At 46.5% G+C, this 22,598-nt stretch overlaps 1 protein-coding gene across 18 annotated transcripts in view; it reads right to left on the bottom strand.

Moving 5' to 3' along the window:
* AMBRA1 (autophagy and beclin 1 regulator 1) overlaps window positions 1-22,598 on the bottom strand; it is a 229,519-nt gene that overhangs the window by 12,758 nt on the left and 194,163 nt on the right. For all 18 annotated transcript variants that reach the window (XM_066362220.1, XM_066362229.1, XM_066362213.1 and 15 more), the window contains one exon: window positions 7,061-7,200. In XM_066362220.1, the coding sequence (XP_066218317.1) occupies window positions 7,061-7,200 (140 nt within the window). The remainder of the gene's footprint in view (window positions 1-7,060; window positions 7,201-22,598) is intronic.

The raw sequence follows: 22,598 nt of genomic DNA, 5'->3' as shown, positions 1-22,598 counted from the left end.
AAGAGCCATAGCCACAGTCAAAGGTGCTCTATACTAATCCTCTCGACAACTCTCAGAGGCCTGTGGAGCTGTCAATTTGAGGCAATCTACAAACCACCCTTTAAAATGTAGTATCTCTTCCTTCTCCCAACACTTAGCTGTTTTTGTGGGGGCTGAGAACAACAGGGCACTGGAAAGTGGAGGGGAGAGAACCACACCTTGCATTAGGGAAGAGGCAAATGGCCAGAAGTCAACAGCAGAGCCCTCCAAAAACAAAGCCACTGTGCCAGCTGCCAGGGAGCCTCTGATTTATAAACTTGTCAAAATTTATTGACAGGTGGCAATACCATGTGGGTCAATGCCAAATCCTTCCTCTGTAATTCTTGCTAGCCAGGGCTGGTTACTGACAACAATGTTTACGCCAAACCACGTACTGTGTGACCAAGAACCTTCCTTCCTATCTTAGAAAGAGGCCACTGAAGGTCCACTCTCTGACCTGGCACTGTCAGTGTGACGCTGACGGTCAAAGGGTGCCCTTAAACACTTTCCACCTGTCAGCATGCGTCATCAGCTCGGAGCTGTTGACTACGGACATTTAAAATACAACAGGGGTGATGAACACTGTTATCTGATGTACTGCTCCACTGTCCTCCACCACCCCAATTCTTTCTGCTCTCCACCAACAGGTCTAATTCAACTCTGACATGTGCTACCTTCTGTGGTCAGAGCAGCTCAACTACGACAAGCTCACGGATTTGAAAATTTGGTTGAAATTCCAGGTACCAAGAAACAGAGTTGAAGACACCTCTCTGGGTATAGAAACTCTTAGCCTTCAGTACCTAATATCACTGATTTCCAACTATGAGCTGAAGAAGGATGCCAACCATCTCCTTTCTCCTTGGGTCTTTTTTACCCCTTCTTTTCCAAGTGAGAAGAAGGAAGATAGAGAGACTCCCATATGCACCCTGACTAGGATCCATCTGGCAACCATCATCTGGGGCCATGCTCACAACTGAGCTATTTTTAGTGCCTGTGGCAGAGGCTCCACAAAGCCATCCTCAGTGCCTGGAGCCGATGCACTCCAACCAATAGAGCCATGGCTGTGGGAGAGGAAGAGAGAAAGAGAGAGAGAGAGAAAGAGAAGGGAGAGAGGTAGAGAAGCAGATGGTTGCTTCTCCTGTGTGCCCTGACCAGGAATCAAACCTGGGACATTCACACACCAGGCTGACACTCTACCACTGAGACAACTGGCCAGGGCCCCTCCTTGAGTCTTAATGAGGATGAATGAGTCACTGTTTGCCCTAGACTCTCCCTGGTAGGTAAACACACAATGGATGAAGAAAAATGGGAAGGCCAATCAGGTCAGTCTTTTCAGATGGACTTCCACTTAACACCTGGCTTCTTTTGGCAGTGTCTGTAAGCTGTGCTTGTGGGCTTGGCTCAATGATGCCCCCACGGTGGGACCTTCAGGGCTCCCTGAACACAGCTAAGAGCCAGCGTGGCCTCTTCAGTGGTGACAAGGCTCTCACAAAGAACCCTGGCTTTGAACTTCCCAACTTTCAGGGAATATTCCCTTTGAGGACATTCTTCTTTTATCTATCTGTTACATGGCTGTCTCTGGAAAAAAGGGCTGTTTTAAGAAGACTGGCATTTATCCCTGCTCTCTGCTGTGGGAGAGTCAGCACCTGACTCTTGTGGGACAGCCCGAAAGATGCAGTCTCTGTGCCTTTCCCCTCCTTGGTCAATGATGCTTGATTGTAATCACTGTTTACAGTGATAGATGCCTCCTAGACGACAGAGCTGGGACCTTGTCAGGAGTCCCACACTCAGCCAAGGGGCCAGAGGCCTCCTAGTCCCAGCCTCCTTTTTTCCTGTGAATTCTGTCTTCTGAGCTGACTCTGAGAAGTGGTCTTCCCAGCAACACCTTCCTCCCATTTGTAGGGTTGATCTATAAAGCCGGAAGTGAGCAAGCACCCCCTCACATCAATCTGGTACTTCACACCCACTGTGGTTACTGGTGGGGGTGTTGGCTGGGCTGGCGGTCAGCCAGAGGCACAGCAGCAGCCTGGGAGGGGTGGCGGGTGGGGGAGCAAAGCAAGCAAGAAAGGAGCACCTCACTGCCTGGGAGGGTGGGGTGACTCAGCTGTCGGCCTCCCTGACGGCTTTGTATAGGGCTGAAGGGCCAGCTGTTCGTCTCCTCACCTGTCCTACGAATTTCTTTCCTTGGAGAGATGGAGTGTTTCCTTATGCCTTTTTCTGTTGTCAGTGGGGTTTTTTAGTACTGATGCCCAAGGAGCTCGTTACTTCTCTTTGTGCTTGGAGAGTGCTGAGGCTAAGACAGTGGGGAAGAAATCAAGAGTGGACTTGAGAGCACCAAATGAGGTGCAGCTGCTTGAGTCTGCAACAAAGGCAGACAAGCACCTGTTTGGAGGAAGGGCTACAATCCCGGCCCAGCTCCCGTTGGGTCCTGTGCCCTTGGGAGCGGGTGTGCTGGGAGCAGTGTCACGTGGGGACAGGCAGCGAGCCTTAGGCAGCTGCCTACTAAAGAGACAATGACCCTGAGCTCCTACTTTTCTATTTATGTTTGTTCTCACTCTAGACCAGGGGCCCCCAACCTTTTTACACAGGGGGTCAGTTCACTGTCCCTCAGACCATTGGAAGGCCGGACTATAAAAAAAACTATGAACAAATCCCTATGCACACTGCACATATCTTAAAGTAAAAAAACAAAATGGGAACAAATACAATATTTAAAATAAAGAACAAGTAAATTTAAATCAACTGACCAGTATTTCAGTGGGAACTATGGGTCTGCTTTTGGCTAATGAGATGGTCAATGTGCTCCTCTCACTGACCACCAATGAAAGAGGTGCCCCTTCCAGAAGTGCAGTGGGGGCCGGATAAATGCCTCAGGGGGCCGCATGCAGCCTGCGGGCCGTAGTTTGGGGACCCCTGCTCTAGACCAGAGACCAACCTTTCTGCATCATTCACCTGATGTGCTTATCAACACCACCTACAGCTATAGTCTTTTCTTTTTTGTTGCTTTTTATTTATAGCATGATTTTTAAAAAATTATTTTTATTTTTTAATTTATTGGGTTGACATAGCGCACAAGAGCTGTATTCTTTATTGGAGGTTTTAGGAGTGATACGTTATATGAGTGCTCTTTGGTATGTTTTTCTGTAGAAGAGATTGTACTGCTTTCATCAGAATTTTAAAGGGGTTTTTTGGGGGGTTTTTTTTTGGTATTTTTCTGAAGTTGGAAATGGGAAGGCAGTCAGACAGACTCCCGCATGCGCCCGACCGGGATCCACCCATGCCCACCAGGGGGCAATGCTCTGCCCATCCGGGGCATAGCTCTGCTGCAACCAGAGCCATTCCAGCACCTGAGGCAGAGGCCACAGAGCCATCCTCAGCGCCCGGGCCAACCTTGCTCCAATGGAGCCTTGGCTGCGGGAGGGGAAGAGAGAGAGACAGAGAGGAAGGAGAGGGGGAGGGGTGGAGAAGCAGATGGGCACTTCTCCTGTGTGCCCTGACTGGGAATCAAACCCGGGACTCCTGCACGCCAGGCTGACGCTCTATCACTGAGCCAACCGGCCAGGGCCAAAGGGGTTTTTGAATGAAAAACAAAGAACCAGCTACAGGAAGAGAGCTCTGGATTGCCAAGTCAGGAAACCTAATTCCCTTGCTGATCTGGGGGGAGGCTTTGGGCGAATCTAACTTTCTTACCTGAATATTGTCCGTCTTCCTGCCTAAAGCAAAACAACAAACAGTACAGATATGAAGGTAACTGAGACTGGAGAATCTTTGAACAACTTAGGACAAAGTCTGTCCGTCGTTATTTATTTATTTATTTATTTATTTTTAGTGAAAGGAGGAGAGGCAGAGAGACTCCCGCAAGCACCCTGACTGGGATCCACTGGCAAACCCACTACAGGTCGATGCTCTGTACATCTGGGGCCCTTGCTCCGTTGCAACTGGAGCCATTTTTAAGTGCCTGAGGCAAAGGCCATTGAGCCATCCTCAGCACCCGGGGCTAACTTGCTCCAATTGAGCCATGGCTGCAGGAAGAGAGGGAAAAGGGATGGGGAGAGAGGGAGGGAGGGAGAAGTGAGAGGGGGAGGGGTGGAGAAGCAGATGGGTGCTTCTCCTGTGTGCCCTGACTGGGAATCAAACTTGGGACATTCATATCCGATGCTCTTACCACTGAGCTAACCAGCCAAGGGCCCATAATTTCTTAAAAAAAAAACAAAACCACTTTTTTTTTTTCTTAAGTGAGAATCAGGGAGACAGACTCCCACATGAGCCTGCCTGGGATCCACCTGGCATGCCCACAAGGAGTGATGCTCTGCCCATCTGGGGCATTGCTCCATTGCAATCAGAGCCATTCTAGCACCAGAGGCTGAGGCCGTGGAGCCATCCTCAGTGCCCTGGCTAACTTTGCTCCAGTGGAGCCTTAGCTGTGGGAGGGGAAGAGAGAGATAGAAAGGAGAGGGGGAAGAGTGGAGAGGCAGATGGGCGCTTGTGTGCCCTAGTCAAGAATTGAACCCAGGACTTCCACACATCAGGCTGACACTCTACTGCTTAGCCAACCAGCCAGGGCCTCTTTTTTTTTTTTTAATTTATTGATTTTAGAAAGAAAGGGAGGGAGAGAGAAAGAACCAGGAACATCACTCTGTTCCTGTATGTGCCCTGACTGGGGACAGACCGGGCAACTTCTGCCGTTTGAGATGATGCTCTAACCAGCCGAGCTATCTGGCCAGGGCTGTCCCTTGTCGTTTACATCAGTGGTCCCCAACCTTTTTTGGGCCACAGACCGGTTTAATGTCAGAAAATATTTTCATGGACCGGCCTTTAGGGTGGGATGGATAAATGTATCATGTGACCGAGACAAGCGTCAAGAGTGAGTCTTAGACGGATGTAACACAGGCAATCTGGTCATTTAAAAAAAAATAAAACATCATTCAGACTTAAATATAAATAAAATGGAAATAATGTAAGTTATTTATTCTTTCACTGCAGACCGGTACCAAATGGCCCACGGACCGGTACCGGTCCACGGCCTGGGGGTTGGGGACCACTGATTTACATGGTACTCTTAAATGTCCGGCCCTATGGTTTGGGGCATTTGCCAACATGACCCAGGAATCAGGGTAAGCGGCAACACTAAAACATGCCAGCTAAACTCTCTCTCAGCCCAACACAAGCTGGTCTGAGATGGAATGCTGCTTCCTGTGTCAAATGCTGGTGCCACCTTGTTCATAAAAGAGGCTTGAGTTCCCGGTGGGTAAGAGAGTCCCCAGGCAGTCTAAGATGGCTTCGGTCCGCTGAGACTCTGGATGCAGAAGACGACATATGGTGAGAAAAGATAGGCCAAAGCCAGCTTCATGTTCGGCTGAGGTGTCTATGACTCATACCAAGCACGTAGGCTGGGGTTTCAGACATCAAAGTCCTGGTGAGGCCACGACTAACTGGAGGCAGAGACTCTGCCTCTGTGCCAGATCATTTTGCAAAGCGGTGGGGAGGGCTGGGAGTCTGGCTGGGACAAAGGTTAGTGGCTGGATCCATAGGCGAGACAACAATGCTGAGAAAGGAATGCTGAACAGGAAAGGCCTATAATTGTTCAGAGTAAAATTACGGTCCAGAATTCTGGGCCAGTTTTGGAAAACATGTCTATTAGACTCCTCTTATGAATTCCCAAGAGAAAGATATAAGATAATCATTCTCATGTGCTTTGGGGAGAAAAGAAGTATTTCAGGGCAGACTAATCCTGGGACGACGGACAGTCAAGGGTGACAGTAGGAAGGGACAGACCCAGCACCTGGGCTCCCAGTGGCACAGTAGTGACAGAGACTGGCTGTGCTCTGGAAAGGCACAAACAAAGATTGAAAGGGGCTCTCGGAAAACAGAGCCTGAGGAGAGCACAGCCTCCGGGACCAAGAAGTCTCTCAGCTCCAAGAGCAGCCTAACTAGGTCAGGTTCACACCACAGCCTCTCTTTGGGAGGGGCCCTGAAAATTCCAGATGGAGTGAGCTGCCTTTAGAACTAGGCTTTCTTCCTCCTGAGCCAGTGACCAAGTTCCACTAAGGGCTCAATCACCAGTCATCTATCCAGGCCACAAGAACTGACCCGATCTATCCAAAGGTACCGAGGACACTCCCAATAGCCTCAGACCCTAGCAGACCAGTCACAGTGTGCTCTGTAAGCTGTAGAACACCCCTGGAGAAGACTGCTTCATGTGAAGGACAGTAACAGGATGGCCTGGAGGCAGAAGTGGCATTTAGTCGGCTGAACCCTGCAGCAGCCCACACAGCCATCAGCTTGATCTGTGCACTGAAGCACAGAGCTTCACCCTCCTCACCTGGGCTAGTGGAAACTGATGACAGACCTGGCTGACTCCCAAGGTCTTGTCTAAAGAGACCTCTACTTTTCAAAAAGCCAGAAGGGGAAGAGGTATCATCAGGACTGAAGAAAGAAATGCTTTCGTTTCCTATTTCCTCCTACCCCCTACTTCAAGATAATAATCATTTTGATTTTTAAATTGAGTTTTTCAATCTGCCTCTTCTATTATAGCCAGAGCCCAGCAGAAAGGAAAATGGGTAGGACACAGAGCCCCGCGGTCAGAGATCAGTGGCTTGACAAATTAGAGCTTTTGCAATCCTTTATTTCCAATTTTATTTCTTAAGTTGTCTTAAGGCACACATGCAAACACAATACCACCAGTTGAATTTTTCAAAAAGGGTTTAGAAAAGAATCTTTGATATCTATGCTTTTGCCTGCAGAGAAACTTTTAAACCTGAGAACAAAGAAAAACAAAAAATACAGTACTGCCTTAGATTTGAGAGACAAAATAAACCAGTCTTTTGAAGACTTCAGGAATGGTCATCTAACCCTCCTGCTAAGTGAGAAGGCCCCTTTAAGGAGTGACAATGAGAATGAGGCAAACTCTAGCAGAATTTAGACTCCGCATCTAATAAACCCCACCTCACTGGCCAGATCCACAGGTGAATACTAGATTACGCCAGCCCTCAGCCTGGATGACACCCCCCCCCCCGACTCCACTGGCCCCTGCAGCACTCACTCTGGTCGGCAGATCACCAGGTCTCCTTTGTTGGTACCATAGGCCAGGCCGAGCCCAGGCTCAGGGAGCCAACGGGCAGAGTTGATGCTGACATGTCTCCGCTGGTCAGCAGGCATAGGGTAAAGGACGTTGAAAACTCTCTGGGTGGGGAAGAAGGAGGGAAGAAAAGAAAATGGGAGGAGAAACAATTTGTTAATCCCAAATAACAAAATCTAGAGAAACAAAGTCCTTTCTATGGCCTGAAGCACGTTAAGAACAGGGAGGAAAGGAGATGGTTAGGCTGGGAATGGGGTGATGGCTAACACAAATTTGAGAACTTGGGGTAGCAGAGGGGAGGGTAGGACTCCCTTACTTTAGGAGAGGGCTAGGAGTCCCTCAAGAAGTACCAGGGGCGGACTCGGCCTTTTCTGCGTGAAGCTTAGCTGTGCTTTTTTTTTTTCTTTTTCCTGAAGTTGGAAACGGGAAGGCAGTCAGACAGACTCCCTCATGTGCCCGACCGGGATCCATCCGGCATGCCCACCAGGGGGCAATGCTCTGCCCATCTGGGGGGTTGCTCTGTTGCGACCAGAGCCATTCTAGTGCCTGAGGCGAGGCCATGGAGCCATCCTCAGCGCCCGGGACAACTTTTGCTCCAATGGAGCCTCGGCTGCGGGAGGGGAAGAGAGAGACAGAGAGGAAAGAGAGGGGGAGGGGTGGAGAAGCAGATGGACGCTTCTCCTGTGTGCCCTGGCCGGGAATCGAACCCGGGACTCCTGCACGCCAGGCCAACGCTCCACAAGTGAGCCAACCGGCCAGGGCTAGCTGTGCTTTTCTTTTTTAATTTATTTACTTTTTTAGATTTTATTCATTTTTATTAGAGAGAGGGGGGAGAGAGAGAGAGAGAGAGAGAGAGAGAACAGGGGGAGGAGCAGGAAGCATCAACTCCCATATGTGCCTTGACCAGGCAAGCCCAGGGTTTTGAACCGGCGACCTCAGCATTCCAGGTCGACGCTTTATCCACTGCGCCACCACAGGTCAGGCCTAGCTGTGCTTTCTTAGAGCCCTTTAGCACCTCTCAATCACTGCTTTACAGTACCCCCTGGAAAACCCTATTTTTAAATAGGGTTTTCCCTATTCAGCTTACCAGGAGGGAACTCCCCTAACTGTCCTCTGACCACATAAACCAGTGAGACCAAGCTCAAATGGTAGTCCTGTTACCATGGAAATCAGTGTTCTCACAGCGGTGGGGAATTGAGAGTAATGGAGGGGTAGATAATACTGTGATAACATTGGAGAACATTCCTAATTCTAACTAAAAGCAATGTTAAAACTGCCGTTGTTAAGGGAACCTAAAAGGTGCAGTAAGATGTGGACAGTCGGGCAGAAGGGAATCTTGAACACACAGGTACAGGATTTCTTCCTCTATGCAAATCACCATTGCATATACATAGTTCATTTTCACTTCTCAAAGGGAGAGTCTCCTTTCAACAGTCTATTGTATATCCTTTCAACAGTCTATATCAGAGGTCCCCAAACTACGGCCTGCGGGCCGCATGTGGGCCCCTGAGGCCATTTATCCGCCCCCGCCGCACTTCCAGAAGGGGCACCTCTTTCATTGGTGGTCAGTGAGAGGAGCACACTGACCATCTCATTAGCCAAAAGCAGGCCCATAGTTCCCATTGAAATACTGGTCAGTTTGTTGATTTAAATTTACTTGTTCTTTATTTTAAATATTGTATTTGTTCCCGTTTTGTATTTTTACTTTAAAATAAGATATGTGCAGTGTGCTTAGGGATTTGTTCATAGTTTTTTTTATAGTCCGGCCTTCCAACGGTCTGAGGGACAGTGAACTGGCCCCCTATGTAAAAAGTTTGGGGACCCCTGGTCTACATCCTTCCAAAGCTTTTTTCTCAGAGGGCAGCTTAGCTATGACTAGGGTTTGGGCTGAAGGTGAAAGAAAGCCCCCCAGTTTCTTTGGCCACTGACCTAACACGATGCTCCAGAAACAACTTTAGTCAGAGATAGGGGTAGGGCAGTGCAAGAACAAAGCACATGGACTTCAGAGTTTGAAAGACCTGCGTCTAAGTCCTGACATCATTGCACAACAACCTCTCTAGATTTCAGTTTAAAAAGAGACAGCACCAACATTCAAATAATTGGGAAGATGAAAAGAAATGATGTATATAAAATGCCTGGCTCAAATGATGCAAGCTCATAAATGGTAAATGTTATTATTACTAGGAACTTGCATCTGGGCCTTCAAAAAAGGTTGGCGGGGCCTATGAAGAGGACAGGAAGCTGACTCTGTAAACTGAGGTTTACAGTATGATGTTTCTCCCTTTAAGCCTCCTCAGGTTTTAATCAATAAAATAGGGACGAACTTCATCCATCTTTGCCTGTCTGTAAGGATTGATGGAAAAAAAAGAGACCAAATGAAGAGTGTGATTTAGAAAGTAATATTCGCCTGACCAGGCGGTGGTGCAGTGGATAGAGCGTCGAACTGGGATGCAGAGGACCCAGGTTCGAGACCCTGAGGTTGCCAGCTTGAGCATGGGCTCATCTGGTTTGAGCAAAAGCCCACCAGCTTGAACCCAAGGTTGCTGGCTCCAGCAAGGGGTTACTCAGTCTGCTGAAGGCCCACGGTCAAGGCACATATGAGAAAGCAATCAATGAATAACTAAGGTGTTGCAACGCACAATGAAAAACTAATGATTGATGCTTCTCATCTCTCTCCGTTCCTGTCTGTTTTTATCTATCCCTCTCTCTCACTCTCTGTCTCTGTAAAAAATATATAAATAAATAAATAACTAGAAAGTAATATTCAAAAATGAATTTAGAATGTTACAATAATTTTTTTGATTATCCTGATGGGCAAAAAAAAAAAAAAAAGTAAAAAGTAAAAACTGAGCTAGGGACCCATGCATGTCCACACATGAGGTCATAAGAAGTCCTAGATCTGGGCTGCTCGTTTGTGTACCCTGGGTCTTTATCGCAAGGGCCATTACCGGGACAGACTCCAGAAGGCACATGTTCTCAATGTACTGACACGTGCAGAGAATCCCACTCTGAGTAAAATGTGCCTAGACAGCTAATGGCATGGGCCAGAGGGCCCTGCTATGGTCCTGAGGATCAAGGGTCTTTCACTGATATGGGAGTGGTTCTGGTTTGCGGCCCCAGACTGCCCTGCGGCTGGCTGCACTAGGAACCTCCTGTGCCCTTCCTGACTGACTCAACTCCAAGTGTAAGAATTAGCCAGGGCTCCTTAACTCTTTGGTCTGAGGAGATGACCAAAAAAAAAAGAGCCCAGTGGAGTATATGAACCTCTAAACTAGTCAGTTAGAACACGGTTGTTTGACCTTTGGATAATCTGTTCCTTGCACATAAATATCTGGCAGGAGCCTTAAGTAAACTCATGGCCTCTACTTGCCACCAACCTCACTGCTGACTCTCCACGGAGATGGTGACACCAGTCTTTCCCCTCTGCATCTCATCAACCCACTTCCTTCAAATCAGGGATGGCGCATGCATGGTGCCTTCATCCTCACAGAGCTGTTCACCTTTCCAGAGATAATAACCAATGGCATCAGTCCTACCTATAAGGTTATGTGGCTAAGCATGTCTTGGTCTACACACTAAAAGGAGAGAGTGATCAGACAACTTTGGCTGAAATTACTTATAATCTGTTGATTTTTCTTCTCCCAAAGGCCAGATGGTGTGAGTGGAACGCACCCAGAGTTAAGAAGGAATGAGTGTTAACTTCAGTGGGCTGGATGAGCAGAGAGCCTGTCTACATGGGCCTCACAACAGTCTCTCCCCTAAAATCATGATGATTCATAATTGCAAGGAATGGGGCAGAACTAGAGAAAAGTGCCCTTGTAAGAAAAGGGTAATAAGGTTAGTAAATCAGATGCTTGAAGGTGGTGCTAAGATTTTTGATGGGGGCCTCAAAAAAAAAAACAAAAAACAAAAACATAAGGGAACTCATTCCTAGAAATGCTTCAGACCAGGAAAGAAGCAAACAGCCTCTCACATGTCACAAAATTTACCTTTTATAGACTGCAGAGGGATTAACAATACTATCAGTGTGCTTGTAAGTACAGACACTTGTTTTGGGGACAAATATTCAAGAGATTAGTATGACCAATGACCCAGTTTAGGTGAGGTGAGGTCAGAGGGACTGGAGAGAAGTCCTTAAGGGCTGAGGCCCCAGACCCTGTGGCACACATATTCACAACCTGCTGGCTCTAGACGTCACGGGCATCAATCTGTCCTCTGGCTCCAGCAGCCCTTCCTCACCGCCTGCTCCCACCCCTCAGGCCTTAAACAGGGTTGAATCAGCTCCGAAGAGCCCATCTCCTCCAATGTCTGGGTATTAGGCTAACTCCCGCTTTGTGGCAGGCAGCCAGCAAATGCCACATGAAGACCAGCAGCCTCCAGACTCCTGATCAGCACTTGCTTATTATCATGCTCGAGTGTGTGTGGGGGGAGGTGATGAGGGCAAAAAGCACCGGGTGGGCTGCAGGAGGGGAATGCTAGTGAAGGATGAGTAGGGATCACTGATTTATAGGTCCTAGGAGGTCATCTGGCCCCATACTCCCATTTCACACGTGCCTGATGCTAAAAGACTTTAGAGGAATGAGAACCTGGCCCATTTTGAAGACCACTCAGAGATGTAGTTTCCACTCGTTTCTCTGGCTGGAGTTTAACAGCTCTCAAAGCATCTCATTGAGGGGAAATACTCCTCACGATCAGTTAGCCCAGTTAACCCTAGAGACAGAGTATCTGGACAACAAGCTCCCCAATACTGGCAGATAATTAGGCAGCGCTGGTTATGGCCATTGTTAACCATTTATGGTTCCAGCCACCAGTCTTTCCAACGCAGTGACTGGGTGATCTGTGAGTCACCTCCCAGATTTCAATAGGGACTGGCTCTGGCTCTGTAAATACAAAGTTCATCAGCACTGACAAGAAGATCTGTGACAGTATAAAGCAGAAATTTTGTGCCAGTCCATGCAAGTTAACTAACCTGATGTATGAAGATTACAGAGGCTATTCTTTCGTGCACCAGCACAGAATTTTTGGCAGACCTGCATTGGTCCGCGAATCGGCGGTTAAAAACCACTGGTATAAAGGACAGCTCTGACCTTCACTTAAAGGCGCCCCAGATATATAAGTAAAGGTTTCCTTAACACCGTCAGGTGCCTTAATGCTCCCCATGGAATGTTAAGGACACGGCTGGGTGCCTGCCAAATATCTCTCCCTCTGACCGAAGTGACACCTCATCCCCATTAAGCTACTGTATAATACCAAATTCCATTATATTGGAGGAGGATTATCAGGACTGGGGACTTTCTGTGGGGCTGGATACAAAACCCAGCTGCTGATTCATAATGGTCGAGTCCTGGCTTCACCTGTCTCAGCTATAGCTGTTCCTTGGTATATGACAATAGCTGACAGAAACCCCCCTCCCCAAGCAGACTATTTTCATTTCTAACACCTAGAAAGGGAATTAGAATCGATATGCTAGAAAGAACAAATTTTTTAGAGTCAGTTCCGTCAGCATGTCAATAGAGAATGAGTCAGGTCGCCAAGATCTTTATGGTTCTAAGAGTGTGGGAGAAGATGACAATACTCCCACTTCTGGGGTCCAAGACAATCTCTTACACCGCTGCCCCTCCATATGCTCAGACTCTAATAGGAAGTACAAGCAAAAGAAAAGTTCCCAGATCAAAACTAAAGTGGTCTTCTTTCTTGTTCAAAGATACAGGAAAAGAATGAGACACAGTCAGAGGAGCTCAGTGGGAAGCCTTCCTCTCCATTCCTTCTAAAATTTAGAGGAAAATGTATTGCTGCCATCACCCAGATGCTTTCTCTTCTACCACGTGTCAATCAAGCTCATCAGACCATTAGTTCAAGCAGTAAATAAACTGCACTGCTCAGATCAACCCAGATAAGAAGCTAAAAGAAAAAACTTTGAGATTATTTTATTTACATCTAGGAATCTCATCTTTGTAAGACTGGAACCTCGCCATGTGGCAAGAGGTTGAGTGCAGTTGGCAGCTCTCCCTTGTTTTAACGAAGACAATGGGAGCTGGTTGGAGGAAGGGGGTAACAGGAAACAGGCTGGAAGGGCCATGAGAGAGGGCGCAAGCCAAGGGGACTTTGAGAAAGAACTGTGAGGAAGAGGAATACCTTCTGGGTGGTGATGGGAATCATGGGAGACTTTAAGCTTTTAGAGAGGGTTACTAGAGGAGAATTAACTCTGTGAAAAGGGAAAAATCAATGGAAAGCAGGTGCTAAGAGACAGGTGACCTTTCCTTTGGAAATGGATGATTACACATCTTGTCCCAGGCTGAGAAAAGAACACATCCCAGAGCAGGCAGGGGACGAATACTATGTCACCTTGTCTTCCCTTAGAGCTCTTCATTTGCTTAGATTCAGGAATTACTGGAGTTTCTTCATCCTCCAGGAACATCTGTTTTCCAGAAACAATTTAAATTTCTTTTACTGGCTCCAAGCCTTCTTTATATTGTACCTTGGAGTTTAGAACTCACAGAATGTTGATATGTGAGTGGTTATTTTAAAACTAGAATCAGAATACCAAATCACCCAACTCCCCATTACTCAGTTGAAGCAGGATCAAGTCTGCCTAGATGACCCTTGTCCAAACTAAAGCAAACACCTCCTTTTCTTCACTCTTTGGAATTTGTGGCCCTCTGCTGCTACTGATAATCTGGCTGCCTTGAAGTCATTTCTTGCCAACCTCCTGTGAATTGCTGAGACCTATAAACTCTTTTCCATTTGTTTCTCTCAAAGAGATCCCAAGGACAGGCTGAGGACAAGAATTCTATTTTTCAATTGGTCTAATGGCCAAAGCTAACTTTGAGAGATTACTTCAACTGAGGAATCCACTTCTGTGCTAAATGAAATACTGAGGACTTTCTGCTCCTGAACTCCCAGAAATTAAAATAATTACTTCCTCCTGTTCCCACATCTCTCAGCAGAGCACAAGTTCTTGAACTTCCTCTGCTTTCTAATCGCAAAGGAAAATGCCAAATGAGTAGCTGTTCTAGATGTTCACTTTGCGTAAGAAAGTCTTCCAATGTATTTCAATACTTCACCATATTTTATTTGACCCAAATTTTCCAGAAACATTACAGGACAAGGGCTACATTAAAATACTTTCAGGTAGGTTTTCCTACCAATTCTTGAAAAAATAAAAAAGGTTTTGCCTTTCACTTTTATATTTTAGAGAGACAGGAAGGGGAGGGGGCAGAGAGAGAGAGAGAGAGACAGGAACATTGAGCTGTTCCTGTATGTGCACTGATGGGAATGAAACCAGCAACCTCTGTGCTTTGGGATGATGCTCTAACCAACTGAGCCATCCGGGCAGGCCATGCCTTTCACTTTCACTTTTGAACTTATCTACTAGGAATCTCCCACCACATCGAAGTGCTGGGACTAGAACCCTGAGAAACTCACTGATACTGGACAGAACTGTGCAAATGAGGAAGGCATTCCCTATTTTCATAAGGATTATCTCATAATACTTTTGTTCAATCACTGTTTCCTGAGTCACATGCTAGGCACGCTGATGCTGGTGGTGAGCTCATGTGTGTTCACATATGTGCAAGGAATACACGGAACGCAAGATTTCAGTGACACACATTCGTGGAACAAATACGAGTGCCTCCTGCGATCCAGGCAGAGTGACAGCTGTGAACACAGCAGTGAGCAGACCAGTTACGGAGCCAGTCATGTAACAAGCACGCACCAGAAGAGCAGGGACCAGGTCCACTCTGTTCAGTTTCCCCAGGCCTAGCAAAGTCCCTGGTCCCTGGTAAGAACTCACCAAAATGCTGCTGAGTGAAAAGAATAAAACGCAGTCTAGACTGAACTCTATTAAAAAAACCACGGAGGAGGCCCTTGCCGGTTGGCTCAGTGGTAGAGCGTCGGCCTGGCGTGCGGGGGACCTGGGTTGATTCCCGGCCAGGGCACATAGGAGAAGCGCCCATTTGCTTCTCCACCCCTCCCCCCTCCTTCCTCTCTGTCTCTCTCTTCCCCTCCCGCAGCCGAGGCTACAATGGAGCAAAGATGGCCCGGGCGCTGGGGATGGCTCCTTGGCCTCTGCCCCAGGCGCTAGAGTGGCTCTGGTCGCTGCAGAGCATCGCCCCCTGGTGGGCGTGCCTGGTGGATCCCAGTCGGGCACATGCGGGAGTCTGTCTGACTGTCTCTCCCCGTTTCCAGCTTCAGAAAAATACAAAAAGAAAAAAAAAAAAAAAAAAAAAAAACCACGGAGGAAAGAAATTGTCAGAGTTTAAGGAATCTGTCATGGAAAATTATGCCTAAATTAATGACTTTGATTGCAGCTTTAATGTTATTTTTAATTTTTTATCTTGCCCCCCGCCGACAAACTGCATCAGAGAAACCCTACTTCTTGCATACCCCCTACTTTCCTTCAATATGCTAAAAGAAACTTTTTGAGAATAGATGTTTTGTACCACATCTCAGAAGTCAACTTTAAGATAATTGCAGCAGAAGCAGCTTTTAATCAACTGACAGGCAGCTTTAAGAAAATTAATGAGGACAAAATCTTAGGAAGAAGTAAAGCATTTCTGACAACAAAGCTGTCTCTCTTTTATCCTAATCTCTCCTTGAAGAAATAGTGTCCTTCTAGAATACAAAAATAAAATATCTTCATTTTGGAGTTTTTTGCTATTCCCAAGTCCAGTCAAGATTAAGAGGCTCACTTCCCTCAGCTTTCTGGAAAATACTCTGGATAGAACCCGAGTTCTAGGCCACTCCCATAAAGCAAATTTTCATAATCCAGGGAAGCATAGATGATTGGGTTATGTCACAGGCTAAATTCAGGGTGAAGAGGGAGCCGCAGTGAAGATTATATATTAATGAACAGAGCCAGGGCAGGCCAAAAGAGCCTACACATGCTAGTTACATAAATGCTGGTGTAATGCCGGTGGTCGAGGCCAGGTGAATTCACACTAAATTCGAGTACAGAGGAACTGCGGAGCCGGAAAGCATCGGGCCGTACCCGTTTATTGGAGGCTCACAGAGAGAGACAGCGAGTAAACAAAGGAAAACCGCTTTTCGCAGTGGAGGGCAAGGGATCAGGAACACCGCCCCTCACGGCGTGGCTGAGGGAATGAGGGAACAGCACCTTGCAGTGATGGGAGAGCGATCTGGGAGAATTGCCCCTGAGGGAAAGCACCTTTTCACAGAGACACACATGTGGCTTTGTGCAACATGCTCACACACTAATCGTGCAAAGTGCATGCAGCCGGGAAATCAGTGAGCAAGCCTAACACAGCTGTTCTCCCCACAGCTGGTCATTGAAAAAGTACCTGGCAAAGTTGGGCTGACAACCAATACCCATCCTGACCCAGGATCTGAGCTACAATTTAGTTATAACTGATTTGAGCATTTTGGATACCAAGCCTTTTTTGTGGTTCATTTTAATGAACTTAATTAATTTATTTTTTTAATTTTTATTTTATTTATTCATTTTGAAAGAGGAGAGAGAGACAGAGAGGGAGAGAGAGGAGAGAGAGACAGAGAGAGAGAAGAGGGGAGGAGCTGGAAGCATCAACTCCCATATGTGCCTTGACCAGGCATGCCCAGGGTTTTGAACCGGCAACCTCAGCATTTCCAGGTCGACACTTTATCCACTGCGCCACCACAGGTCAGGCCGAACTTAATTTATTTTTTATTTTTTGATTTTAGCGAGAGTGGAGAGAAAGGGGAAGCAGGAAGTCTCAACCTGTAGTAGTTGCTTCTTCTATGTGCCTTGATTGGGCAAGCCCAGAGCTTCGAACCCGTGACTTTAGTGTCCAGGTCAATGCTGTATCTATTGTGCCACCCTAGGTCAGGCCATTTGAATGAACTTTTAAAAATAACAGTCATCATCAGGCTCTGTGAGGATGGCTGTGAAATGGTATAAAAGAAAGCCAACTAATGTTTCTTTATATGCACGGTGACACTAAGATACCCATCAGTGGGTATCACAGTGACATCTCCCATCCAAGGATAACAGTGAGTTGAATACTTGAAAAAGAAACTCAAAAAATACCTTCAGATGGGGAAGGGCCTGTAGAGAAAGATAAAGACCACTCCTCACTTTTTAAGCCAATGCATCTCTGTGCTCTACAACACGCAGGCAAACAGGTATGAACTCACAGTTAAGAGCTTGAGTCAAGTCAACTGTGGACAGGGAAGAGTTTTAATCAGAACTAGAAGGAGGCCTCACAGTATAAGTCCTTAAAGTATCATCACTAGGCAGCTAGCATGATCCTAAATGACTGAAATCCTTAGGGCAGGAGGTACTCATACATCTCTCAACTTCCTGGAAGTAGCTGCAAGATCTGGTTACTATGAGCACAGAAGTAAACCAGATGAGGTTCCAGAGACGGGAAAGAGACAGGGTGAGCGCAAAAACGAAAGGACAGAGCTACAAGGGCAGGGAGGGTCTAACAAGAATACCCATGTAGTCAATGTGTTCTCAGGAGTGACTGCCCCTGCAGACACCAAGCGCATTAGTGAAACAAAGATGGCTGGGCCCCGCCCCCAGAGCTTCTGACTCAGCAGGTCTCAGGTGAGGCAGAAAATCTGCATTTCTATCCAGTTCCTGGGGGATGCTGATGTGGTGCCCTTGCGAGAATCCACCCTGAGCCCGACAGCTCAGTCAGATACAGTAATAGGCTGTGGGTCTGTAGGAAATCCTAGCAAATCTGCTTTCCTCCCACGCTGCCTAGGTCCGGTTGAGGATGAGAGGGGATGTGTATCTCTGGAGCTAGAGCTCTACCGAGAGAGTTCTCAGGTCAAGAAATGACGGAAGGGAGAAGGGAGAGAAGAGGGGGAAGAAGAGAGGGAAGGGGGGGAGAGGCCCTGAGGGAAAAGGGCAGGCTCTTTCCAACACCCACTCCAAACTAATGGTCCGTGTAGGTAAAGTTGCTCAACACTTGAATAGTTTTACCACACAGCCACAAAGAAAAAGCTTTAAACCAAGTTGACCTTTAAGTATTTGAGGCTTTGCCTTCAAGAGTACAACGCTGTTCTACAGAGAAAAGGAGAGCTAAACTGCTTTCTCTTCTAGAGCTTCAGCTCCCACTCAAGTCAGAGTGTCCTTGTTCATGACTGTAAATAAGATGATCAGAGAGAAAAGCAAATCAGCACTGGTGAGATTCAAGCAACCAGTGCCTCCAGGATCATATAGTGATGAGGGTCCCTTTCAGTTCTTTTTTGTTTTTTAAGATTTATTGATTTGGGGGGGAATGAAAAAGAGGATTCAGGGAGGAGTGGGAAGTTTCTTCTAAGTGCCTTGACAGGGCAAGCCCACGTTTTTGATCTGGCGACCTCAGAATTCCACTTTGACACTTTGTCTACTGCATAGCCATAGGTCAGGTGTTTTTTTGTTTGTTTTTCTTTTGCTTTTGTTTTTTAAGAGAGGGGAGCAGGAAGAGAGAGAGATGAAAAGCATCAACTCATAGCTGCAGCACCTTAGTTGTTCACTGGTTGCTTTCTCATCTGTACCTTGGGAGGGGGCTCCAGTTGAGCCAGTGACCATGGGGTCATGTCTATGATCCCACGCTCAAGCCAGCTACCCTGGCCTCAAGCTGGTGAGCCAGCACTCTACCCAGATGAGCCCGCATTCAAGCTAGCGACCTCAGAATTTCAAACCTGATCCTCAGCTGTCAGGCCAACACTCTATTCACTGTGCCACCACCTGGTCAGGCAAATGACTTTTTTTTTAATGCTTATTTTATTAATAAGAGAGAGAGAGAAAGAGAACAAACACTGATTTGTTCCTGTATGTGCCCTGACCGGGTATCTGCGCTTTCGGACAAAGCTCAAAACAACTGAGCTCGTTCGCGGGCTGGGGTGGTCCCTTTCAGGTCTTATTAAACCTCTTATGTGCCTACAGCCCCCACCTGTTGGGGGAATGCTCTATGCACCTGGAAGAAAGAGTACACGCTACCTGTTAATTCCTGGGTTGAAAACACTAGTCCTTATTCTTGTTTTCTAGCTTAAAACAGCCCAGCATCTCTCCATTCCTAGATAAAAGAGCACTTGTTACTGAAAGAAACTGGAAGAACAGTTTGGTGTATGACTATTTCTGGTTTCATCCCTAATTTCATATTTTTGTTATTATGCTTTCACTTGATTATAACCAAAGTTATTATAATGTATAAGTTGCCACTATTTTAGAAAATTAATTGGTTTTCTGTTACTATATTGTGCCTTGTTCCAATTAGAAAATGAAAGCAGAGAGAACACAGGCAGTTTAGTGCTTTGAAAATTTAGCAAACTTCAGCTCTGCAATCTCTAAATACCTAACTTTAAAATAAAACAGAAATTAACAAAAAGCCCTCCCTGTCTCAACTGTAATTGAGTCAGACAGAAAATAAGACCCTGAGTCAGAGAGTAGCCTATCTCATCTGCAGGAGACTCGAATGGACAGAGTGAAGGGGGGGAGACAAAATACATGCCTTGCCTTATTTTTCCAGACTTCTCAATCATACCAAAATAGAAAAGACTAACCTCAGTGAGCAGAGAAGGGAAATACCAAAAGGACCCCAGATCCCAGAAGCAAGGCTAAAAATTCAAATGACTCAACATGGGTAAGAGAAGAATCCAGCAGAGATATCCGAGGGAGAACCCTGGAAAGCAACAACAGCTGAGAAAAGACAGGAGGTGAAGCACAGACAGCCAAAAAGCTAAGAGTTTGGTTGGAAATGAAATATAAATGCCACTGCGTGCAACAAAATTAGTCAAGTTGGTATCAAAGCACCAGGCATAAAACCACAGGAGGTCAACTTGAGACTGTGTCTCTGCCTTGCTGAAGAGGCTGAGGGCAGAAACCTAAAATGAAGGCAGTGGTCATTAAGAACAGCAGTTCTCCAACTCAAGTGCACATCAGAATCATCTGGAAAGCTTGTTTTACACATGCAAGTACCTGGGTCCCTCCCGCCCCATTGTCTTTTTTTTTTTTTTAGAGAGGAGAGAGAGAGACAGAGAGAGAGAAGGGGGGAGGAGCTGAAAGCATCAACTCCCATATGTGCCTTGACCAGGCAAGCCCAGGGTTTCGAACCGGCGACCTCAGCATTTCCAGGTCGATGCTTTATCCACTGCGCCACCACAGGTCAGGCCCTCCCGCCCCATTCTTACTATGATTTTAGGTCTAAGTGGTGTCTGTGTAATCTAATGCAGGTTGTCCAAGTAGTATGACTTACTGATCAGGGGTCTGAAGAATGGCTTAGAATAAATGCGCCAAGGCTAACAGCAATCAGCAATTCATTTTATGAAGTTTTCCTATGGGATTGTGCAACAGATCATCTCTCAGGAGGGTGTCACTTAGTGGGAAATAAGTCAGTGCTCTGGAAGATGTTCTCTTGGGAATGTCTGTTGGCCCAACAAGCTCACCTCTCTGAACATTACCACAATGAATTCCAAGAGGCATCACCAAAGAGAAGGAGAATTCTGGGTAGAGAAGCTCTAAAGCCCATTATCCACAAAAACATTCCTTCAAGGACAGAGCTTGACATTATAGATGGAGGAGACACCCACCTATACTTACCTGTACAAAGAGAGAAGTGCTACTGTCCCGTTAAACCCTTGTTCCCTGTTCTCAGACAAAAATGCACTTCTTGCCTTACAGCACAGCTATCCAAAAAAGCTGGTATCTTCCCCTTCCACCAATGACTGAGTTCAGGGACATTTGCTGAGGGCTTTGGTGCCTTTGGACGTAAGGGGCAACCAAGACCTGGAAAACCAGAAACCTTTCTGTAGCGTGGGGGTTTAAAAGTCAGACGGAGTGGGGAGCAACACCTTGTTGAGAAGCCTGGATCCTGTCTCCTGGGTGAGAGGAACACTTCCCAAATGGGAGCTTTCCAGTTACTTCAGCTCCCTCTCCGAAGCAGCAGATGGTGCCTACTGAGAACCAAGAAAGCCTCACTGGAAGGCCTGAAAAACAGCTCCTGTCACAAGGCTTGCAGCAGCTGGCTAGTTGCCTCGAGCCCCTTAGCAGGACAGCAGTGAATTACCATATCGCCTCAGCAGACTTCTCCAACTGCATTCCCTGCACTGCCAGCCCCGTATGTGCCAACATCTTGGCTCCCACCCTGTAGCCACTTGCCCTTAGCCAGGAGTTGGGCAGGAGCTCTGGCTTCCAGAAGAGACTGGAGATGTCCATTAATGTTGACAAAATCAGATTCTGTCTCTTAATGATTATAAACAATTATTCCATAATCTGGCAGGATTAGAAGAACAGCTGTTAAAAACAGGATTCTAGGTGGTTAAAAGCAGACAACAGGGACTTTTACCATCCAAATATGTTTAAGATAAGCAAAATAAGAATATTTAATCTAAAATTCAACTTCCATCCTTAAATATCTAGATAATAGGCTTGATGAACTTCCATGAAGTCTTCTCCTGATCACTCAATGTCAAACAGTTCCAGTTATGTGGAATCCAAGAATCAGAACTTTCCTGTCATTATGATGTCAAGAGTAGAGAATGCCTTGTTTCTACTCCTTCAGAGGCATGAAAGGACATGATATTTTCCATCACTGTTTCTGCTAGTTACCACCTAGAAATGATGAGGACACTGTTCTTGAGATTCTCTTTCATTCATTGGGTTTCCCCTAAACATCAGGTTCCCTTTAGGTACGCAGACTTTGTGAAGATAAAACAGATAAGGTGTCTGTTCTTAAGGAGTTCCAGTTCAAGAGAGGAGAGTCACATGGAAACAAATAATGGCAGTACGGTGTGATAAGTGTTAATGTGAACGCCATCTTCTAGGCATAGTGGTGGCACAAGGAGTGATCAATTCTGTTTAGGAAGGCTGCACAGAAGGGGAAGAACTTGTGGGCAGTCGGGTTTGAGGGAAAGGAGAGCATTCCAGGTCAAGACACTCTAGGAAGAAAGAGTCTTATTAAATCAGGTACTTGGAAAGTGGCTGAACAGAGTTGAACCGACGACCCCTGTAGGAGACGGGATGGAGAAGAAGACAGAGACCAGGAGACAGGCCACCATAACATATAATGGGTCCAATCTCTAGTTTTTTTCTATAAAACAAATGCTTCCCATTCCAGGCATCATAAGCATCTACATGCATAGAACTAAATGAGAGGCCCTGGGGGATATGCTCCTCAGGAGCTTACACTAAACCTAATCGGGTGAATTCAACATACATACCACAGCTGAAGAAAACACAAACCAGCACATAAACAAGTGCATAAGGCTATAAAACAGCACAGCACAAAGTGCTAAGGGAATTCACAGGTTCTTAGCTTGAGACAGAGCTTAAATACCATTTAATTAGAGAACTGTTCAAATGCTGACTCCCCTTGACAAAACTTCGGTCTAATGAGCCCCCATGGGATATGGGAAGCTCGGTTAGAAACTAGTCTACTTGAGTCCAGAGGTCACTAACCCCACAATATCCAGAAGGGTTTTGCGGCAATACAAGAGATCCACCTCAAGACAAGAAAGGGTCCTAAACAGGACCGTTCTCAGCTGGTGAAATGAGCGGGATGGTTAAGAGCAC

This window comes from Saccopteryx leptura, chromosome 1 (assembly GCF_036850995.1).
Source record: "Saccopteryx leptura isolate mSacLep1 chromosome 1, mSacLep1_pri_phased_curated, whole genome shotgun sequence".
Lineage (NCBI taxonomy): Eukaryota > Metazoa > Chordata > Mammalia > Chiroptera > Emballonuridae > Saccopteryx > Saccopteryx leptura.
The sequence above is the reverse complement of the archived record's forward strand: the minus strand, read 5'-3'. Positions and strand labels throughout refer to the sequence as shown.